This window comes from Camelus bactrianus, chromosome 11 (assembly GCF_048773025.1).
Source record: "Camelus bactrianus isolate YW-2024 breed Bactrian camel chromosome 11, ASM4877302v1, whole genome shotgun sequence".
Taxonomy (NCBI): domain Eukaryota; kingdom Metazoa; phylum Chordata; class Mammalia; order Artiodactyla; family Camelidae; genus Camelus; species Camelus bactrianus.
In genome coordinates, this window is record NC_133549.1 from 63,642,308 (window position 1) to 63,666,964 (window position 24,657).

General features: G+C 34.5%; 1 protein-coding gene across 11 annotated transcripts in view; it reads right to left on the reverse strand.

The window, feature by feature from the left end:
• The window catches only part of CTNNA3 (catenin alpha 3), a 1,350,411-nt gene that overhangs the window by 437,488 nt on the left and 888,266 nt on the right, over positions 1-24,657 (reverse strand). For all 11 annotated transcript variants that reach the window (XM_074374085.1, XM_074374091.1, XM_074374088.1 and 8 more), the window contains one exon: positions 5,373-5,529. In XM_074374085.1, coding sequence (XP_074230186.1) covers positions 5,373-5,529 — 157 coding nt within the window. The remainder of the gene's footprint in view (positions 1-5,372; positions 5,530-24,657) is intronic.

Below are 24,657 nucleotides of genomic sequence, written 5' to 3' on the forward strand. Positions count from 1 at the left end.
CTCCTTTAAAGAGATTTATCTTTCTTATATCTGGTTTAAATTTTAACAATGGCCTGCCAATGATATTAGTGATAATGGTTAGCTTCTACTGGGCAACCTACTATGTCCCAGACACTCCTTAAATCATTTAAAATATATCATTTTATCTAATTTGTCCAATCATGCAATAATATATACTCTAGGAAGGCAGGGAGTGTAGTCTGTTCCATTGACTATTCTATCTCTAGGATTTAAAACATTCTAACACTTAATATGTGTTCAATAAATATTTGTTGAATAAATGTATCTTAGTCCATTTGGGCTACTGTAACAAAATAACACAGACTGGGTAGCTTATAAACAACAGAAATTGACTTCTCACTCTTCTGGAGGCTGAGAAGTCCAAAATCAAGGTGCCGGCATTGTCACATGTTGGTAAGAGCCTCTTCCTGGGGTTCACATCCAGTGCCTTTTGCTGGAGTCTCACAATGGTGTAAGGGGCTAGGGATCTCTGTAGGGTCTATTTTGTCAGAATACTAATCTCATTCATGAGAACTTCACCCTCATCACCTAAGGACCTCCTGAAGGCCCTACCTTCCAATATTTTTGAATTGGTTATTAGTATTTTAACATATCAATTTTGGGGGGCACAGACATTCAGACCATAGCAAGATGATATAATTATTAACATTTTAGAGGAGGGCATTTAGTGATTCAGAGGTTAATTTATTTCCTAAAGATCACAGATCTGGTAGGATCTGGCAGGATTGTCAGTCCTAAGCACAGCTAAGCCCCTCCAAACAGACTCTTCTCTTTCTATGCTTTCCGTAGATTCTAGAGATAAAACACATCATCTTGATATCTAATCTATAAGAGTTCTTTTAGTGGTGAGACTTTAGTGATAATGATATGTGCTTTGTGAAAAGGTGATTATATGCTGCTTTTCTTGAATACACATGAACTGTCCACAGTACAGCTCTGGAGCCACTATGTAAGCAGAGGTTTCTATTGTTCTGTTGAAATTCCCTGGGATGCTATCAAAGACCCTGAAAGTATGCCAACACAAATCTGCAAGCTCAGATACATGACCTCAATAGTTTAGGATCTTGTATCTGCACCCACCTGGGTAGTCAGAGGCATGCTTCTTTCTAGGTCCAGAGAAGGACCTCTGGAGAGTGTTTAGGGAAGGCTTAACCTGCGTTTCCTGCCTAAAAAGCCTCCATCTCTAGCTGAAGTCTCTGGTCTTTCAGAATGCTCAAGAGCACCTCTCGGACTCATCAGCGGGTTGGAGTGGGAGTGGATGCTGTACAACAAAGGTAAACTTTCCTTCTAAACCCTCCTCTAACCTATAAAATGGCCACAGGATTCATCATATTAAGGATTTTTATTCATCCATATTACACTGATCAAATGCATGTGCTTAGAGTTGAAACACTCCCCCGAAATAACAAAATACAAATGAAATTATGAAGCTCACTTTGACTCTCTGTTTTGTTAAAACTTTCTTTCAGTGTATCTTTCAGTGTAGGTATGGCAAATAATATGGTTTTTAATACTGTGCATACACTCACTGAGACAACTTTAAGGAAATCTTTTATTAAAGATCTGTTTTATCATGCAAGTAAGTACATAGCTAGTGCTTGCTGAATTTAGGAAAATTTAAAAATTGTTTTATACAAATTAAAAATGCAAGCCCTTAGTGCTATTTATTATATGAGTAAAATTATTGATGACTACTCCAGCTCTGCCTTAAAGTTCTGGTAAAAATTCTCAAATCTGACTGATTTTGACAAAGTCAAAAAAGAACTTCTAATTATGGCTTTTCTAAAGATCTAATTTGTAATATTCAAACAACAGTCCTGCGTTTACTTGCTGTTCATTCAAATGAAAGCATCCTGAGTGAACTTGCCTGTTAGGACATGGAATAAGGTGTGTTAAATTCCAGTCCACAGGCCCAAAGTACTCTTCAGTCATGTAAGTACAGGCAGTAATTCAAAACATAATTATCAACAGAGCAATAATGGATTACTTTGCTGGAGCCTATTTAACCATTTTGGAAAGCATACTTTCTCCCCATCTTTCCATGACTTATGTAAAGCTGTGTGTTTAATTTTCCTGCATTCTGTGCAATGGTTGAGCCATATACCATCACATGAAAATATAATCATCACAGAGGACCCAGAGGGAGAAACCTACAACCACAAGACTGTCTCTTGGGTTTATTCAATGGCATATAATGTCCCGGCTGCAAGTCATCACCAGACTATCCTGATGAGGCAGAGCTTCTTTTCTTGCTAAATGCATGCCTGGGTTATCCAGCCTGTGCTAGGTTTAAGTCATCAAACTGGCTCTCACCTCACCCTAGTATTGTTATGTCTTAGATATGTGTGTCAGTCTTACGTTTTTATTTCTTGGAGGTAGGGTGGACAGAATGAGGAAACACCTGTTTCTATTGGGTTTACTTTATTTTCACTTCTAGGGGCAATTCAAACATTATTTAGCACTACACTATCTACTTCTATAAGAATGTTTTTCAGCATATGGAGTGGGTGTTCTGAAATATTGATGACACTACCATTTAAAATTTTAGATGATTTAAATTTTTCTATGAAAGTTCAGGGCTCTATATAATGTCACCTGCTGACTTTTTGAGTCTAGTTCCAATCCAGATGCACCCTCTGTTCCTGTAATACTGGCCAACTTCCTGTCCCTCAAACCCTCTATGTACTTTGACATGCTTGTCTCTCTTTCTGGGATATTATTTCAATTTCTTCAATTTCAATTCAACAATTCAGTTCAACTACTATCTCCTTAACAATGCTTCCCTCAACATCCAGAAACTCCAGCAGCATTAATTGCACAGAATTTTGTTACATGACTATTAGAGTCTTTTGGAGTCTGATATATATACACTGGATTGTGAGTTCCCTAAAAGCAAACAAGTGCCTTTTCCTTCTTTAGATCCTCCTCCATTTCCCAGCATACTGCCTTGTCTATCATTTATATTCAATACACCCATCAAAATTCATTTTTGCAGAATATGACTTCAAATCTTAATTTTAAACAAATGTATTTCATGCTTTGATGCCTTTAATCAATTAAAATTTCAAGTGGGTGTATGTTGAAGACATACCTAAGAGAATGCATGGTAATACATAACTGATTATAATTTATATGATTTATCTTTGCCCAGGTGTGTACTATGGGTCATCTTTTATCCCAACACCTATTCCATAAACATTATATGAGATTTAATAGTGCTTAGTTTGTGCACAACTAATTTAACATCTGTGTCTTGCCACTATTATGATGTATTTATTTAGTATTGATTTATGAAGGAAAAAAATCTTTCATTTTCCTCTGTCAAATGATTCAGATACAACTTTGTAAAAGCCAAAGAACACGTTCACTACAATTTCATGAGTCCAGAGGTCTCTGTTAGTGACTTTTTGAAGGCAGTATCAGTTATATCTGAGTCACTAAGTCAAAGTCACAGAACATTGTGATGATTAATGCTTAAAGTTATTTTTCATAACTTGAAGATTTTTAGAAATATTCATCCCAAGGCTGAACACATTTAATGAAAGCAGAAGACGTAAATCCCCCCAAATTAATCTTGCATAAAATTAAATAGAGTAATAAATACCTTTTTTCTTCATTCAACAAATACCTACTGAGAGCCTTCAAGCAAAATTCTGGAAGCAGGAGGTTCAATTAGAAAGATTACACAGCTATTCAAGTAAGAGACAGTGGCTTGAACTGGAGTAATAGCAATGGACTTGGGGAAAAGTAGACACATTAAAGAGGAATTTAGGACATGGAATAAAGAAGATTTTCAAGCATCCTCTAAAATGATAATTAATTGAGAATCAGTAGGATGTTATCTTTAAATTGAGAAAATCTTTTACAATAAAGGAACAACAGTGCTAATTCTAATCAGTAAGTGGTCAATCGCTTTTTTAGAAAATTCCAAACCGTTGTCAATGGTATCCTCCATTCTTCAGGTGGTCCCCTATATTCAATAATCTCCACTGCCACAACTTTCCTTCAGGTTATATTTTCCACTAACTTTTACTCATTATCCAATCTCCAGTACCTTTTGTAGGATTTAGCACTTTAAATTATGCAATACATATTTCAAGAATGAATGAATGAAAGAGTAATGAAAGTGAAACCAAGGTCAGATCTTCACAAACCCCCACACTGAATCAGTTCTCAGTAACTGGTGAATAGCTCTTATGATCCAAGTCATTCCCTCTTCTATCAACGTTGACTTCTAAATTCAGTTCCTTGGGATTATAGTTCATTATGAGTCAATTAATGCAATGGTTCAAAAACCTGATGCAGGTGTTAATGTTTTCTCTTCCAAATTTTGCATCTTAAACAGAGATCTTAAATATTTTTATATCTCCGCATGGAAAACTAACACTGGGGATTTCAGGCATTGTGGTAGGCTGGAAAGAGTTTTTCAAACCTTATCACATAGACACAAATTCTGTCTCGGAGGAGAAGCCATGATTGATGGGAACAGATGTGGAAAAGTTATGATGTAACAGGAAACATCACCGGAGCGCATGCTAAACTATCACAAGGAAAGTTTATGAAGACACAGAAACCTGAGAAAGCAGTGGACGCCACTCAGCGTTCGGGGCAAACACATTTTTTCTCCAATCAATACTATCTCTCCTTCTTTTCTGATGATAAAACTCTGATTTTGTTTTTATAGTAAGTCACTAGTCCAGAAGGCTGAATTATGCCTAGTCTAAGCCCAGTGGTCTGCTAGGATATGTTCATACCAGTTCACAAGAGCTATTCTATGCATCTCTTCCCAATTCAGAGTTCAGCGGCCTGATGGTGGCAGCTGGAGAGCCACCAGTGTGGGAGTAGTTATGTCACAGAAATCAGCAAGTGCTACAAATTAGAACTACTCCTCCCTCTGGCCCCCAGTCAGTCATTAACCATTTATCAGCACTCTAAGTCCATCACACTTCTTTTTGCCATTGATTGGTCCACAAGCAGGTATAGGATAAAGTTATGACCTATGACCAGTGAAAATCTAGTGGAAGGCATCTGAGAAAGATTTCCTCCTTGATAAGTTAAAGCAAACAAGCCCCCTTGCCTTCCTGCTTTAAGTGATTGTGTGCAATGCTTTGAGATGCAACCATGAATAGGAGTTTCTTTAGAGACAGTGTAAATTGTTGAGTTGTATGGATTATAAGGCATGAGGCTCATTATCCTAGAGTAGCTCTTATGTAGCAGATTGTAGCTTCCAGAAAGGTTACCATTTTTTTTTAAATTCTCATAATATTTCACAAAATTACTTACATTCAGTGTTATTCCATTTCAGAAAATTGACAAGAGCAAATATATAAATTAAAAAATTAAAAACATACCAGACACAGCAAGGAAGTCATCAATGCTTGTAATGTCATCTACAGCTTCAGTGAGGACATGGATATGATTCTCCCATGTGCGCTTGTACATTTCCATGGTTTTCTTGACCACCTGACTTTTGGGTTTTGCAGCCAAAGCAAGTGCAGCATTAATAATCTGTAAAGATGTACAATGTTCACATAGTGATTTATTTGGGAATAGTTACCATTGTGCAGATGACAGGTATTCTTAAAAAAAAAAAAGATACATTCATCTTTAGCAGGTAAAGTGACCTCATGCATAACTCTTCAGTTTTGATAATATTGAAAACCGAATATTTGATAATATTGAAAACTCTTTGGTTTCAATATTTGATAATATTGAAAACTCTTCAGTTTTGATAATATTGAATATTATTTTGGGTAATTTAATTAATTTTAGAATTGTTTTTGGTAATTTTATTAATTATTTTGGGTAATTTAATATTATTTTGGGTAATTTAATTAATTTTAGAATTATTTACTGAGCACCAAGGCACTAAGAACTGCAGGAGATACAAAGATACCTTGTATCTACCTTTAAGGAGCTTATGTATTACTCAATGGGAAGGGCAACATGTAACTACAGTTCAGTATGAAGTATATGCCATAATTACAAATAATGATTGATAGTCTGTATAGAGCAGAAAGATCACCTTCAGCAGAAGTTCTGAGAAAAGGTTCAGGAAACGGTAATGTTTAACTGGACCTTTGGATTCACATTGCACAACTAGGTAATGAATGCCCTTCTATATGCAAATCACTGGAATAAAAGCTTTGACTTTTTTGAGGACTTCAAGAATTTTACCAGTAGATATTCATTATTTGTATTCATTCATCTGTACATTCACTCATCATTCAATATTTCAAATATATTCTGAGTGTGTTTTTATTTATCAAGCATGGTTCTTGGTGTCAGGGATATGGCAATGATGAATACACAGGCAAAAAGCATTGTCTTCATGGAGCTTATACTCCAGTTAACGGAGAAAGGCAATTAGCAAGTTAAATAAGTAAAATATATGTTTGGTTTGATGGTTGTAAGAACTAAGGAGACAAAATAGAGCAGAGAAGGCGGATAAGATGTGGACTGATGGTGAGAGTAGGAAGTTTGCTATTTTAGCAGGCCTTGCGTTGAAGTGGACACTTAAGTAAAATCATGGGTGGGAGAGAATTTGTGAACAGAGAAGTGGCAATATTCAAAAGGCGAGAAAACAGGGGAAATGCTGCAAGGACAGTGAGCAGTCTCATCCAGAGCCTGGTATGCATAAAGAGTCCTTGACTGCCCTGCTGAGGACAGTGGCCTTATTTGGCCTTATTTTGACTTTTGAGCAATTTGCTCAGAATTACACTTTAGAAAAATTCATTTGGCATAGGAGGCTACTGCAACAGGTTACGGGAGTGAAAAAGAGCTTGGACTGCAATGGTGGAGGTAACGAAAAGTTTTGATAGGACTTTCAGTAATTTTAAGGAAGATGAGGATAGATCAGTAATTGACAAAAATGTCATGCAAACATTAATGAATCTGTGGAAAACAATGCTTAAGGACATGGAAATATATCCACGATAGTGTAATAAAAGCAGATTACAAAACATCAATCTTCATAGAATAGCCTTTCTAGCAAATACGCTAGAACTAAAAGTTAGATTAATAAGAACAAATAACAATGGTTCTCTCCGATTGGTGGCATCTCCAGTGCTTTTCATTTGATTTTGTGTGTATAACTGAATTTATCAGATTTTCTATGGTGAATATGTGTCAGTTGTATACTCAGAACAAAGGAAGTTATTTTTTCAAAGAAAGGTGATTACGTTTTCCATGAGTAATGGAGAGAATGGTTATAGTAGTGACAGAAAAGGAGAGATCAGAGAGTTAAAAAGTCAGTCAGAGTTGTAGAAGCAGATGTCTGCAACTGTTTTGGAGGACACTGGTAATGAAGGATATTAGATGTCAGTTTCCCTATTATGGAAGTTGACTTTGAAGTGCCTCTTGGCTTTCCACACGAATTACATAGTGGCCAATCAAAGATGTGAAATTGGAGCTCATAAAAAAGTTTTCATTCATTTATTTATCTGTTCGTGCATTGAAACAAATTCATAATATATAGCAACAATGTATCAGATTCCACACTGAATACGAAGGACATCACAGTGAAAAAGATTCCACCACAGTTTCTAGAACAGCTCATCATCTAGAAGGGGAATTAGCCAAAAGCCAAATGATTGCAATGCATCAGTGATTCTCAGACTTTAGCCTGTATCAGAATCACTTTGAGGGCTTGTTAAAACAGGTTCCTGAACCATGCCCTCGAGTTTCTGATTCAGTTGATGGGTTTGGGGGCCTGAGGATTTACATTTCTAACAAGTTCTCAGGTAATAGTGATGCTACTAGTCTGGGGCTCCCAGTTTGGGAACCACTGAAATAAGTTAAGTGCTATAATGTAGGGGCTCTTGAAAAGGTAAGCAGAAGGTGCCCTATAACACAAGGGAGAGGTACCCATCTCCAGAAGGAAAAGATATTTCAAAGGACTGAAGTCTGAAAAACAAGAAGAAATTAGTATAAGGTGATATCTATTTAGGAAGAGGCAATAACATGTGCAATAATGACCTAGAAGCAAGGTACAGTTTAACCCCACCTTCTGAGGAAAGTTCAGCAGAGAGGAGATCGTAATAGAGTTGTAAGAAAATCAAAGACAACAAGGGAAAAAGGGAGGAGAGAGCACATCTTTGGAAAGTACCAACATGTACGAGGAAAGAATGAAGTGGAAGTGATACAGATGAGAGAAGGAATCATCAAAGAGGTAGGAAAGTGAGGTACTAAAGAGTCAAGATGAGGAAGACAACATTTTCAAAATGTCAAACGCCATAGGAGGGTCAAGAGTAATGAGGACGGAAAACAGGAGTCATTGGTGTAGCAGAATATTGGATACAGGAGTCAGACTTCACCAAAATGTAATGGCAACAATAAAAAGAATCTTTTTCTACTCAGTAACCCAAAGACTGCACCTTACTTACATGACTTTCAACAAATTATTAGAGGTGGAAGAGGGGAGAAATGAGTTGCTTGAAAATATTATGCTGATATTCCCTTATTTCTTTTTTATGAAAGAGGAACACGTTGAATTTAAGGAAACGCATACTATGTTTAGACATAACAACTCTGCAGTATCCCCAGACTTCAGTTTTAGAGCTCGATCAACCTATTAACTTACAATGTACGTTTGTGTACACTGCAGCGGCTGTAGTCTCCGGTGTGTCATTGTCCCTGCAATTGGACAGTTGTGTACACACGTGGCTGTGCCGACATTACACCTTCACACTCTGTGCAGACTTTTAAAGTACCCGTGCAGATCCATCAAGGGGATATGGAATCATGACGATAACACAGGTTGCATTTTCTAAGGACATTTTCAGTTCTGTGGCTGATCCAATTTATTTGATTCAACACTGCACACTATGAGAAAACTTTATCCAACTTGACTCTCCTGATATTTAACTTAAATCTAAAAGCAGATCAAACTGAGAAGATGTGCAAACCATCTTTAAGACGGAAGAAATCTCCATCCCAGTGCATACTCTTCAGCATTTTACTTACATGTCTAGAGGGGGCAGGGGGAAGAATATCCTTAAATCTTCTTCACGCATGACTAAAGATGACTGAAATCTGAAATGAATTATGTTACTTTCTGAGGCATCTTTCTTTTGATTATGGTTGGGATGTGTACATGTCAGAACCACCCTTAAGCCTGTGAATCACCTACTCAGTCAGTTCACCTTTGAAAGAGTATCTTTAAATTCAGGAACTTGTTATATGTTAACAGGACTATTTAATAGCCTTTGAAATAGGCTCCTAATTCCAGTCCCTATTAACTCCAGGCCATTCTCCTTACCACAAACACATTTCTTTTTCAAATGCACAAGTGATATTGTCTCACCCTGGCTAATAACCTTTGATGGAGTCCTAGTTGACCAAAGATAAAATCTAAATTCCTTTTCACTATTTACAGTTTAAAAACCTCCACAGGCTGGCCCTTCGCTCCATTTCACTCTGCCGTAATACTCTCCCTCACTTTAGCCTCCATTCCAGCCATACTGTCGTCAGCTCCATTTCCTGATCACACCGGTATCCTCATACGAATCAGAGTTACTGCCATATTCACAAACTGTCCCTAAAAGACTCTGTTCTACTCATAGCCCACTCAGAGAAGAGCCACAGAGAGTCAAGTTTGGTATCATTTTTTCCCTCTTCAAAACTGTTTCCATCAGAGCCTGGCACACAATTCAAGGATAGCCAACCTGTAGGCTGGCCAGTGAGTGGTCATGGGTATGATGCCAAAGGTCAAGATGTTAAAATTTCTATGGAAAATCTGAACTAGAACTTAGAGAGAAACAGTTAGTTAGCAATGTAAACCAAGCTGAAAATATACATAAGAAGCCATCTAGTAAAAATCAGAACCAAAGGGGGTTGATGGAGGTAAGGCCATGAGGAAGCTGAGCAAGCCAAAGCTGAAAGGAAGAAGAAACTATGAATAGATTGAAGTTATGAGGTAAAGGGGAAAAAATGTATAGAGTAAAATGAGCCAGTGGGTTGAAAGAAGAAACCTTGTAGAGTCACAGGCACCAACAGAGAGAAAACAATACTCAGAACCAGAAAGAGCTGCGGGCAGACTCTATATGAGAGCATCCTATTTCGGGTTAAAAGTCCACAGGAAAAAAATAGCAATGGCAATTATAAGTACGAACACTCAAATTCTATACTTTGTGCCCAACACTATTCCAAGCCCTTTCTATCTATTAACAGATCTAATTTTTTTAAACCCATTTAATTTTCACGACTCAGTATCATTATCTCCATTTTTCAGACAAGACCATCCAGTTATTAAGAGGAGAAACTGTGAGTCTGATCCAAGTTCATGCTCACTGCCACATCATACTGTCTCCTGTGGTCGTCCTACAATAATTCAGGACGCCATGAGTGCGTCTGTGATCCTTAAAACCAAAGGGGCCTTACTGAAGAAAATATTATAAGGCCTGTCATGGGGAAAAAAATGATGTGTGTGTGTGTGTGTGTTAAAATGTATATAACATAAATTTGACCATTTTAACCATTAGAAGTTTAAAATTCTGTGGTATAAAATACATTTATAGTATTATGCAACCATTATCACTATTCATCTCCAGAACTTTTTCATCTTCCCCAAATGAAACTGTGTACCTATTATAAACAATAACTTATTCTCTCTCCTCTCTTCAGCCCCAGTAACCACTACTCTACTTTGTCTCTACAAATTTGATTATTCTAGATACCTCATAGAAGTGGAATCATGTAATATTTGAACTTTTGTGTGTGTATGTGTTTTTCATGTAAAATACTGTTTTCCAGTTTCATCCCTGTACTAACATGTATCAAAAGTTTATTCCTTTTTAAGGCTGAATGATGTTCCACTGTGGGTACATAACATATTTTGCTGATCTATTTATCTGTTGCTGGACATTTAGGTTGTTTCCATATTTTGGCTACTGTGAATAATGCTTCTACGAACATTGGTGTACAAATATCTGGTCAAGTCCTGGCTTCAAAATGTTTTGGTTATATACCCACAAATGAAACTGCGGGGTCATATGGTAATTCTAAGTTCAATTTTTTGAGAAATGCCATACAGTTTTTCACAGTGGCTGGACCATTTTACATTCCAAGCAGCAAGGCACAATAGTTCTAATTTCTCTACATCTCTGTCAATATTTATTTTCTGGGTTTTTTTTTAAAATAATAATATCCATCCTAATGGGTGTGAAGTGGTATCTCACTGTGGTTTTGATTTGTCTTTCTCTAATGATAAATGATGTTAAGCATTTTTTCCATGTGCTTATTGGCCATTTACATGTTTTTTTTGAGAAATGTCTATTCAAAACTTCTCATTTTTTAAATTGTTTAATTTTTTGCTGTTGAGTTTTAAGAATTCTTTACATTTTGTGGATATTAATCTATTCTCATATATATTATTTACAAATATTTTCTCCCATTCTATGGATTGCCTTTTCATTCTTTTGGTAGTGTCCTCTGATGCACATATTTTTCAATTTAATTAAATCCAATTGTTTTTTTCTTTTGCTTCCTGTGTGTTTGGTGTCATACTCAAGCCATCATTGCTAAATTAAATATCTTGAAGTTTTCCCTCTATCTTTTCCCTTAAGAATTCTGTAGTTTTAGCTGTCAGATCCTCAGCTAAAACCTAAAGCCTCAGATCCACTTTGAGTTAACTTTTGTATATGGTGCAAGGTAAGTGTCCAGCTTCATTCTTTTGCATGTGGATATCTTGTCTTCCCAGTACAATTTGGTGAAAAGACTGCCCTTTACCCATTGAAAGGTCTCAGCACCCTTCTTGAAAGTAATTTGACCATATATGCAAAAGTTTATTTCTTGAGTATCTATTCTATTCCATTAGTCTACAAGTCTATAGGTCTGTTTTTATACCAGTACCATACTGATTTCATTAATGTAGTTTGTAATAATCTTTGAAATTAGAAAAGTGTGAGTCCTCCAAATTTGTTATTTTTCAAGATTCTTTTTGTTATTTGAGATCCCTTGAGATTTCATATGAATTTTAGGGTATATTTGGCCTGTATCTGCAAAATTATTTTGGGGACTTAAATAGGAATTACACTGACTGTGCAAATTGGTTTGGATTGTACTGTCATCTGTTAAGTCTTAAAATATATTAAAATGGAATGTCTTTCCATTTATTTAAGTCTTCTTTAATTTCTTTCAGCAATGCTTTATAGTTTTCAGCATACAAGTCATTCTCCTCCTTGGTTTATTCCTAAGCGTTTTATTCTGTGTGATATTATTCTAAGTAGAACTGTTTTCTTAATTTTCTTTTCAGACTGTTCATTGTTAGTGTATAGGAACACAACTGATTTTTAATTTTTGTATGCTGAGTTGATATCCTGCAATTATACCAACTTTGTTTATTAGCTCTAAGAACGTTTGTGTGTGTGTATATGTGTATGTGTGTGTGTGTGTGTGTAATCTTTAGGGTTTTCTAAATATAAGATCTTGTCATCTATGAAAAGTGATAATTTACTTCTTCCTTACCCATTTGGGTCCCTAAGAGAGGGCTTTTTGAATCAGATTTTGTGAGCAAGTGAGAAGGGCAGGAGTTGAGGGAGGTTCAAGAAGTAGAACATGGAACCCCAAGGACCTGCTGAGAGCTCTTGCCAGCCCCTTTCACTTTGTATCTGGCTTCTGCTGTTCCAGCCTCAGGAAACTCAAACATCTAAACTAGATTCAGAATATTCATAAATTTTAGACTATCTCAAGGTTTTCTTCGGTTCCCTCCAGGTAACAGAAGTTTGTATTTCAGAGCCTCTCACTTTTACAGGCAACATACAAAAGCCCCAGAGAGGCCATAGAACTGTGTTCATACGGTCATTTGTTGTAGTACAATTTGCCACAGGTATTTTGGGATCTAGCTAAGGAAAGGGAGTTCGGTCTTTAGTTTGGGTTTAGTGGGAAAATTTTAAGAGGCTTAGAGTCACTTCCTTGTATGTCCTTTGCTACCCTCACACATATGGTGCTGACATCATATCATGACAGAACCTTGTCTCTCCTAAGTGCAGGTCCCTCTTTCCTCAACAAACTATGTGAAAACAAAGACTGAATCATCCTCCTAGTTTCTCTACAAAAAGTGATATTATAAAATAAGTTGTTGTTATTTAAGAGCTGATCAACAGTAGGTAGCAGCAAGAAAGAAAGGAAGGGGAGAGAGAAAAAGTAAGAAAAGGAAAAAGAAAGGAAGGAAAGAAAAAAAACTTTCATGGGTGTGTGACTGGCAGATAATAATACAAATATTTTTAGCATTTTCTGAATTTTGTGATATTTTGTATTTGTCAACATGTAAAAATTAATAACTAATTGTCATTTATTTTTGCATTGTAAATAAATACTCACTTTTCTTAAAGAAGGACTTCAAAATTGTATGAGGCTCAGGCCTCAAACAGCCTGGTTTGCCACAGCCAAATCTTTCATTTTTCATAAAAAGGAAAAACTTAACACAGATTTCACTGCAATATTTCACCTGAATTCTATCTTGATAACAAAGTACTGACTTTACTTCCTTTGGGAAAATAGAAGAGGACTTTTTTAATGTTCTACAATATTTAATCCTTTGTGGAGACAAGTGACTTAATTTCCCTCCAACCTCCCTTTAATGTGACAATTTTTGGGGAAAAGAATTTCTATTTTATTTCTAAAATTTAGTTGTAAATGAAATAAATAGTATAGTAATCATAAGACTAACATTACTGGGAGCCTTCAATGTTCCAGGCACAGTTTCTAGGTACTTCATTTGAATCAATGTTCTTAGTCCAATAAAAAAGGTCTTATCCATGTTCTCATTTTACTGGTACGACATTGTAAACACAAAGAGATCGAAGAATCTGTGCAAAGTTATAGAAGGAACTCTAGATTGTAAAACAAGAGTCTTAAGTTAGAGTTTTGCTTTCCTTCTAACTGATTTTATACACACAGAAGAGTCATAGTAACTCTTCCAGGGCTCGTTTTCTCAGAAGTCAGAGGTAAGTGTGCATTGGGGTAGGAGTGGGAGGGCAATGTCTGAGTTAGCTGATACTGCTCAGGTTCCTTCAGATTTGAACATGTAGATTTAATGGTATGATGTATATGCTTCTCTTAAAAGATTCCTGAAAACAGTTACTTTAAAAGTGAAAATAAATCTATGTAATTTAATTTTCCTCAGAGATATTTCAATATTGGCGCTGATACAAATAATCTTAAAAATCTTAGTTAGTATCACAAAAGCACTTTGTGGATTAAAAAGATGACTTATGTCTAAGTACCTATAGGTCTGATTACTCAGTGTCATAGCATGTAGAGAAAATTAAAATAACTAAATATATGATACCTCAAGTACATCTAAGCTAGTATGTGAAGGGAATTTATATTACATCCACTTAAATTGATAACACTGTAATAATTTTGAAATCATAGCAACTATGTTAATGACATCAAATTCAATGCTCCAAATCTGTGCATCCTTTTCTTAGTGGCTTAAATTGTGTTCTACTTTCAAATGTTTCTCACTTTCTAAGTTGGTTTTTTCACATTTCCTTAGTTTTGATAACCTTTTTTTGGTCTTCTTTTATACTGTATACCTCATTTATGGAAATTATCCTTGCATTTTAAGAGTAAGCTATGTAATATTTGTCAAGAATCTGCATAGTTAGATATTTGTGTTAAATAACTACAGAATTTAGGGATTGGGGAGGGGTAGCAGTGAGGAGACATAAATAGTCATGACTCTCACAGGCTCATAAATAATTAGATTACATGCAACTCTGACCTAACAATGTGGTAATCTCCTTACTCCATGAAGGGATGATTCATGCATGACAGGATTACTCACAGGAACCTTTTGATAAGACTTTAACTTGCCTTTGAATATATATATAAGAAACTGAGATAACTTTTAGGGGTAAAAGTAATGTTTAAAAAGAGAGGGGGTAAAACTGACTTCTGGGAGTATACTGCATTCTATGAAAGCCTATATATTTCTTTTATATGTAGGCTGTTATACTATATTCTAGTATAAGCTTTCATACATCTTAATCCATACTGCTAGAGAAAGGGAGAAAAATTCAACTGAGGACTATTTAGGTTATAGAAAATGTATGACCTCTAGAAGGTCTGTAAAAGGCAATTATTTTTCATGAAAATCAAATTACTATTTTCCTATCCTCTACACTAATTATTAAGACAGGACAACCTATTAAATCAGATAAGTAAATGAGTGAGGAAAAGAATATCAAAGAATTACTTGGCATAATATAAAAATAAGTAGGTTTTATAGACAAATGGAAATGGAATCTGGGGTATGATTCCACATTTCAATCCAGCTCCATTACTTAATAGTTTTGTGTGATTTTAGACAAATTTCATGTTCTCTGAGCCTCAATCCTTTATCTGTAATGGTTATAAAAAATGCTTTTTACGAAGGATGTTGGCAGAATTTAATTAGGTCAACTAAATAAAACAACTAATATTCACCTAGCACAGTGTTAGACCTTTTATGAATGTTTTGAATGTAGATAGTTAGGAAAAAAAAAAAAGAATACCTCAGGAATTTAAACACTGTGTACACAAACACAGAGACATACAGAATTTACAATTTTCATATGCTCAACAGTCATTTTGACATACTAATTATAAACAAATACAAAATTGTTAAACAAATACAAAATTCAAGGAATACTGAATCCATAGAAACACTGTATTTCTGTGATTTACCTGTAACATAAAACTAAAATAAGAGAAAATTTGCCTCTGAAAATAAAAAAATTCTGAAACCAATATTCTATATCACAACTTAAGGCAATGGAAAATAATTTCTAATGATAACAGAGTTTTGGATCCATTATAATCCACCACTCAGATATTTAATAAGTTTAGAATTTGTAGTAGTAATAAATATCTACTATCTTCCAAATCATTTGGGTTCAAGTAGAGGAATTAAAGATGAATTTGGTATTGTTGCCAAAGTAATAAATCTCCTTTTCTTAAAAAAGGAATTTTATGTCAGAAACATCTACAAAGTTCCTTTTAATGAACCATCTAATTCCATATAAATATAAAGGCAAAAGGCAAGCTATTCATTAATTGTCAAAATGTATTTTATAATAAGAGGTTGGCAAAATTTAAAAAGAAAAAAAAAACCACATATTTGCAATGTCTGAATGCTTGGGATTAGACATTTTCTCCATATATTTGGATTTTCCGAACATTCAACTTGGTCTTATTTAAAACCATGAACTAAAAAGAGTTCATGGAACATTAGGAGATTTAACTTTTTTAATTGTTGAAGATTATTTGCTATTTATCTACTATTTATTTAAAGTAAAAAAAATTAGACAGTATAGACTCAGAAAATATTTTTAAGAGTGTTAAGTGAACAAGTCATGCACAAATATTTAATAAAGATAAACAGGTATATAAAGTCCAAATCATATAAAGCAGTATTTTCCCTGAGCTTCCAAGATGTGTTAAGATACGCACATAGGGTTTAGGGAATAAATTAGGTTAAAATACTCAAGGATGACTTGTTCTCTCTCCCTCTCGTATTCCTTTTGTTCGTACTATTTTCTTACTCTTTCTAATGGGTTCCTAAAAAAGAAATTTCCTTAATGTCCTTTACTTAGCATTTTGGCTTCTTGGATACAATGTCCACTGTCACAAATCTACTCCATGTTACCATTAACTCCCAGTGGAACAATTGAGGTAGCTTTAACCCTGGTCCCAGCCACTCTCTATAAACTAGTATTTCCAAATTAAAAAACTCATGAAGCTTTCATTTCCCTTTTTTATCTTAGGATCAATGCAAAAGTGCTCAACTTGGCCTAAAACCTGAAAATATTTGACATCTGTCTATTTATCTATCATCATTTACCATTAGTCCCCCTAACTTGCTGCTTCTTTCCAGGTAACTCTATTCATCTAACAGAGCTCACATCAAGCATCACTTCCTCAGGGAAGCTTTATCATGTCTAGGTCTGTTTTCTTGCTGATATACTCTCATAAAACAATGTCATTTTTAACTCTTGAGTATTTATCTCACTATGTAGTGGGATGTTCATCAGAGTAAACACTGAGTTCATTTGATAAATGTATGATCCACACCTCTCATTTTACTAAAAAGCAGAATTTTAATGTTATTTCCCCAGAGCACATGCAGAATGTCAAGGAGAGTCTCCTTCCCATTTAACCAGGGCTCCAGTCTATGGTTTCTTCTACTTGGCAGGCCTATACATTTAATAGTCTTTTTCCAAGTGAATAATTCCATCCCTACAAGGAACTCTTATACTAGTACCTAAAATGATTTTTTTTAATGTCCATATTGGTTTTCTTATAACTGAACACAGGAATCATAGGAAAAAATAGAGGCAATGATAAGGTTTGTATTCAACAGAAAAGGTGTTGATTAAATCGTCATATTAAGATATATAAAGGGACATCTGAAGCTGAGGAATATCTGCCAATGAACTAGCTCACAAGGATTTCCCTATTTAAATATTCAATGCCCAGTGTTAGAGACTAGAATTAAAGGAACATAAACATTAAAATGGTATTTCCCCCCACTGAATTGCCATACTCAAAGATTTGCCATTTTGCAAGTTTTTCAGATTTGAATTATGCAACTTTCTCAGCTAGAGGTCAGAACAGGAAAATAAGAAGGAATCCAAGATGGAAAGTCAACTGAGAAATACTTTAGCAATTATACTACATACAGCATAAGTAAGGGAGGGTTCTATAGTCTATTCAAGTTGCACTGAGACAATAAAATTAAAGCCTTTTTTATTACCAATGCATAGATGGACAAGTAAAAATAAAATGTTTATTTATTGGAATAAACTAATAATAAAATATCAGACAGAGAAAGCAAAAATAAAATTCCACTTAAAATCACATCAAAACTAATAAATACAGAGGATAAACTTAACCAAGGAGGCGAAAGATCTACACTCTGAAAACTATAAAACAGTGCATGAAGGAAATTGAAGATGATACAAAGTAATGGAAAGATATCCCATGTTCTTGGATTAGAGGAATTAATATTGCTAAAATTTCCATACCACCCAAGTAATTCACAGATTTAATGCAATCCCTATGAAAATACCAATGACATTTTTCACAGTAGAACAAATAATCTTAAAATGTATATGGAGCTACAAAAGACCCTGACTTACAAAAGCAATCTTGATAAAAAAAGAACAAAGATAGAATTATCATGTTCCCTGACTTCCAACTATACTACATAGCTACAGTAATCAAAACAGTATGGTACTTGCACAAAAACACATATAGAGCTCAGTAGAACAGAGTAGAGAGCCCACAAATAAATGTACACACTTACAGTTCATTAATCTATGATAAAGGAGGCAAGAATATACAAAGGAGAAAAGACAGTATATTCAAAAGTGGTAGTGTTGGGAAAACTGGACAGTTATATGCAAAAAATATACATAATTCAGACATTTTCTCACATATATACAAAAATAAACTCAAAACAGATTAAAAATCTAAATGTAAAACCTGAAACCCTTAAACTCGTAGAGGAAAACAAAGGCAAAAAAGTCTTTGACATAAACCATGGCAATAGTTTTTGATCTGTCTCCTAAGGCAAAATAAATAAAAGCAAAATTAAACAAACAGAACCTAATTGAATGTAAAATATTTTGCATAGCAAAGGAAACCATTGAAAAAATGAAAAGACAACCCATGGAATGGGAGAAAATATTTTCAAGTGATATGACTGATAAAGGGTTAATAACCAAAATATATAAAGAACTCATACAACTCAGTATAACAAGCAAACAGACAAACAATCCTATTAGCAAGTGGGCAGAAGACCTGAATAGACATTTTTCCAAAGAAGACATTCAGAGATGACTAACAGGCATATGAAAAGATGCTAAACACTGCTAATTATGAGAGAAATGCAAATCAAAACCACAGTGAGATATCACTTTACACCTGTCAGAATAGCTGTCATCAAAAAAAAAAAAAAAAAAAAAAGAAAACCCACAAATAAATGTTATCAAGTATGTAGAGAAGAGGGAACTGTTGTACACTGTTGGTGAGAATGTAAATTGGTGCAATCATAATGGAAAATATTAAGGATGTTCCTTAGAAAATTAAAAATAGAATTACCATATGACCCAGTAATTCTACTTCTGGTTATATATTTGAAGAAAATGAAAATATTAACTCAAAAAGACACACGCACCCAGTATTCATACCAGCATTGTTTACAGTAGTCAAGTCATGAAGGTAACTCAAGTGTCCATCAACAGATAAGTGGATAAAGAATATTACTCAGCCATAAAAAAGAATGAAATTTTGCCATGTATAACAAGACCTAGAGAGTATTATGCTTAGTGAAATAAGTCAGATGGAGAAAGACAAAAACTGTATGTTATCACTTATATGTGGAATTAGAAAAATAAAACGGAAGTATATAACACAACAAAAACAGACTTACAAATATAGAAAAAAAAACTAGTGGATACCAAGGGGAGAGGAAAAAAGAGAAGAAAAATAGGAGTATAGGATTAAACTACTATGTGTAAAAATAGATAAGCAACAAGGATATACTGTATAGCACAGGGAAATATAGCCATTGTTTTGCAATAACTTTAAATATAGTCTATAAAAATATTGAATCCCTATGCTGTATACCTGAAACTAATACAATATTGTAAAGCAACTATACTTCAATAGCAAAGAAAGAAAATGAGTCAGATGCTACCAATAAAGGGAATATTATTGAATTTTTCTCAGATACTGTTTTATAAAAATCTTCTCCTCACTCTTTTATTACATATATGATGGGAGAGAGAGAGTAAAACAAAGTTCCCTGAGAATGAAGTAGGAATTTTATGTATAGTTTGTCAAAATAGAAGTTTTGTGTATAGTTTAGGCAACTCAATCTTTGTGTTTTCTTTCTTTAACCTGTCAAGTTTGGCATATGTTATCTAGCCTGTAGAATTATTTAGGACTAACTAGTAAAGTACATTAGGAGTGATTTGAAAGCATAAATGAACTATATAAACCTAAGGTATTATTATGCCCTCAAAAATTACTGATTTTTTTAAGTTTCTGGGAGTAAGAGTTTGAGGGAAAAGCCATTTTCATTCTGGAGATGGAAGGAAATAAGTCATATTCTGCCATCAAATAACTATAAACATTATTGTTTAAAATGTACAACTACATTGGAGAAGACTACTTCTTGGTCACAATAGACTATAAAAGTTCTGGATGATTATTTCACTCTCTAGGACCTGGAGTCCTTAATTGCTGAAGCATAATCACTGGTGCATGTGAATTTCCACTGTGAGGCACTACTTATTCTAATAATTACACATTGAAGAAGTGTTGGCCTACATTCAGGAGAACTCTCTGAGATTATTCTTCTTAAGTAAAACAAACAAACAATGTGAATTCTCAGCTACAAATGTTTATAGACAGATATTAACCCAGGAAGATATAATGATACTATACAGTGGAAAACAGCCCCTCTCAGTTGAATGTACATCTGAAATTCTTAATTTTAAAGTGTTATTCATTTTGTGCTCAGCAGGCTTGAGCCATACCATGCACAGTAAAAGATAAGTAAGGCTGTATTTTTTAATTACAGAAGTGAATACACTGGGCTATGTATGGAACTCAGGAATAAATACTACTGCTTCCTGGGAGTTGGATGTATATAAATTAGATTGAGTAGTAGGACACAGAGCTATGAGTAGGAGAGGATTCTCGCTGGGGAAATACAGGTAACAAACCTGCAATGGCTCTTAGCAGCTGCAGTGTCTATTTGAAGAGCTAATGGCATTTCATGTAATGGATTAGGAAGAACTGGATGCTCTCTACGATACAGGCCAAGCATAATTTCTGTGATGACTGAGTCCTCTGACATAAAAAACATATGCTTCCTTCAATTTTCTAGCTTCATTTTCAGCCCTTGTGGTGAGGAATGAGAGGGCACAGTTTACCTTTTTTCATAGCTGAGGCTACTGCTGCAGTGAAAGCAAGATTCGAGGGATAATTAACATGCAAAATTCACAGAATTATGACCCGTTGAATGTGAGAAGCGAGAATTAAGAAGGTGTCAAGGATAGTTCCTAAGACTCTGGCTAGAGTTACTCAATTAATAGTCTCACTGCCTCAAGATAATCAATTTCTTACTGGCTACTCTGTAGTAACACAACATTTTAATACTTTCCCTAGACAGACTAGGGCAATTCTTCAGCTCAAAGATCAAAGTAGTATCTTAAAAGTCATGAGAGTCAGCAGAAGCCCCTATTTAAGCATTTTTAAGGCAGTGACCTTAGAATTGTTAGGGTAATTGGCCTCATTGGACTTAACATAGATGTGTTTCCAGAGCTTAGTGCTTGTAAATCTGTTGTTTGGAGCTGAAATATTTAGTGACTTTGGCTGTACTGACTTTGAACTTGAGCAGCTCTTCCTGTGGCAAATTTTAAGAATGGGGCAATGTTGGAACTAATATAACCAAAAGGAACGTGCTTGCTTTTCTGAGAGGCCAGCCTGAGTGCTTCTAGGGCAGAATATCTGACTCACCTGAATCAGGCATTTGAAACTTTACTGATAAACCTTTTAAATAATTATTGAAAGTTCACTTGCATATGCACTGGATAGACTAATCACAGAGCATGAAGAAAACTGCTGATTTTAAGCATCCTGTTGACAGGAGGTGCTATGGATTAAAATAAAAGGTAAATGTCTTCTGTCACAATACTGTTTTAATGTAAACAAAATCTACCCTAGCTAGAGTTTAGCTGAGTATTTTTAGAGATAGTTAATGCACTTTAGCATTATGTTTCTTTCCTAGCTGTATTATTTTACTATTCCCCAATTTAGTTTTATATGTTTGTTCACTGGATCTGTCTTACCAACATATAGAATTTTTGTTCCAGTAAGATGGTATATGCTACACTACTACTGTTATTATCATCATCAGTACAATTACCATTATAATATTACCTCACAGAACTGTGTAAAACCTTGTTGCTTAAAGTGTCCTAGGCCGACTCCCACCATCAACACAATCTGGGAGCTTGTGAGACATGCAGAATCTTGGGTCCCATTTCAGACCTACTGAATCAGAATCTGAATTTTAACAAGATACCCAGGCCCATTAAATACTCAGAAGCACTAATCTAAAGGATTATTTAGGTAAAACACCTATATTAGTTCCTGGATGATGTTTAATAAATGTTTTCTTCCCTTATTTAACTAACTGAGAAAACAGGTAAACCCATTTTCACTTCATTGTAGCAAGCTCCCCTTCTCTTATCTTTATTTGCTATTATCACAAACACCAAAAAAGAACTACTATCCTCACAATTATCAATAACAAAAATAAGCATTAAATTCTTACAGATTTAAATACTGGGGATACAAAGACAAGCCATGAACTCTGAACTAGAATGTATCTGTTTGCAATGACATGACATTATCTAGAAAACTTAAATGTTAGGTACCTGTGGAAATTAACGTACGTTTCTGTCTGTCTGTGAATAACAGCATCATAAAACAATGACTGGGTGGCTGGTATATTTGTATGTTTGGAATGATCTTGCTTGAAATACAGGTTTTTTGCTGTAAATAAAATTCACTTAGATAGTTTTTGGTTTAGAGGAGATCATACCCCAGAAATATAGATGGTGATATGTGAGATCAGCAGAAACTGAGACACAACACAAGAGAGGCTTACTTCACCACTGATTGAGAGAGACATGCCACAGGTATCTTACGCTTTGGACAGAAAAAAATAAAAATAGTTTCTGGGACAAAATCCAGATTGAAGACATTAGCATAGATGCTCTAAATTGCAGAAATGAGGTTGAGCCACTTTTCACAAAAACTACTGTTAAGTGAGCATGAGTAGCAGTATCTTTAATGTGTTTTCCTTTTAGAATTCTTAAAAACAACAATATAGAGACAACCACCTCATTTAAGGTTATCTGGAATTTGGAAGAGCCAGACTTGGGTCTAGGTGGGTGCTGATTGACAAAGAGCTACATTTCAAGTACTAGTCTATAAATTGATAAGCCTGTGTCCATCTTTTATATACGTCCCAAACCAATATGAAATTAGAAATTATTTCCTCTCACGTTTTATGTTTTAAAATGGTCCCCACATGCAAAATCTTCTAACTGATTATTTTCCTTAATTTTACCTGGGTCTTTTCTACATCCATTTTTTTTTCTTTAATCAAAGTATAGCACGTAGACCTACACACAATACATACGGCATATCCTAACCCATTCTGGGGTTTTTCCTCTCAAAATAAACAAACAAATCTTACCAATTACCAACATTTTTTTAAACCCATTTGTTAAAAAAATCAATCCAGAGATTTCAATAGAGAATCTACAGTAATGGTCAAGTCCTTCCTCTTTGTTATTATTTTCCATCCAAATCTCATCATTATACAGGGATGGCTTCGATTATTTCTTTTTAATATAGCATATTTATTACAAAAGAATCTGATCTGTTTCATTTCTGCTTAATCTTCCAGAACTATAAATACTTCCTCTAATTTAATCCATCAATTTGGCATCTCCTTGGTGTTTTCATTCTGTATTTCCACTTCCAGATCACTTACAAAAATGTTAGTGTATTAGAATCCCAATTTTTTTTTCCTATTAAGTCCTGATTGGTCTTAAATTCCCTTCATCTAAGCTACTTCTGTATATTAAGAAAATGTTCCCACAACAAATGCACCTCTCACTCAATATTTTTATCAACCCATGAAAAAAATTTTGACATATCATTATGCAAAATGTTCTTCTATAGCAGTCAGCATCTTTCTTCCATATGTTTCCTTCAGTATTCTGTGATTCTAAGATTTAAAGTGATCTTGACATTGTACAAAGTCAAGAATTTTTTTTTTTAATGGATGAACTGTTAGGTTGTAAAACATACACTCACCCCAGAGGAGAGGATTCTTTATTCCTCCTCTTGCTACTCAGTGGATTCTAAGTTTACAACATTTAAGAGATGCATATTATCAAATGGCTACTAAAGCCTCATTTAAGAAGCTCCTGTTTCTACATGTGAAGAGTATTTTGCAATGCATATTTAAAAATTTCAAATATGCAGACATTGAAATAGCAATTCACTTTCAGAAGTGTACTCTAATGAAATAACTAAAACTGTATATTGAAATTTAACTTAATGACAGCACAGTAGTATTTAATAAAAAAATAGTACATAATAAATGACCAAATGGAGATTGGTTAAGTAAATATAATATAGCTTAGCTTTTTAATGAAATACTACATAGCCATGAAGAATTATATTACAGAACAAGGCCTAATAGCATGGAGAGGGGTTCAAGGCATTTTAAGTAAAAGAACAGGTTAATAATATGAGTGTAATACAATGTGGCTTTATGTGTAGATATACATATTTATTGCTGAATAATCTAAAAGGATGTACACTAAAGTATTACTCTATTATTCCTGGTAGGAATTACAAGAGATTGTTTTAAAATTTATTCTTGTTTGTTCAAAAACAAAAACCCCATGAATTATATTTCTAAAGATGGTTGGAGTAAAGCTTTATTAGAGATATTCAAAATCTTTCCATTCAGCTTCTCTGTTTCTCTCTCAAGCTCATCTGAACTATGAGGAAAGCTATGGGTAGCATGTAGCAACATCCAGTTCACCATTA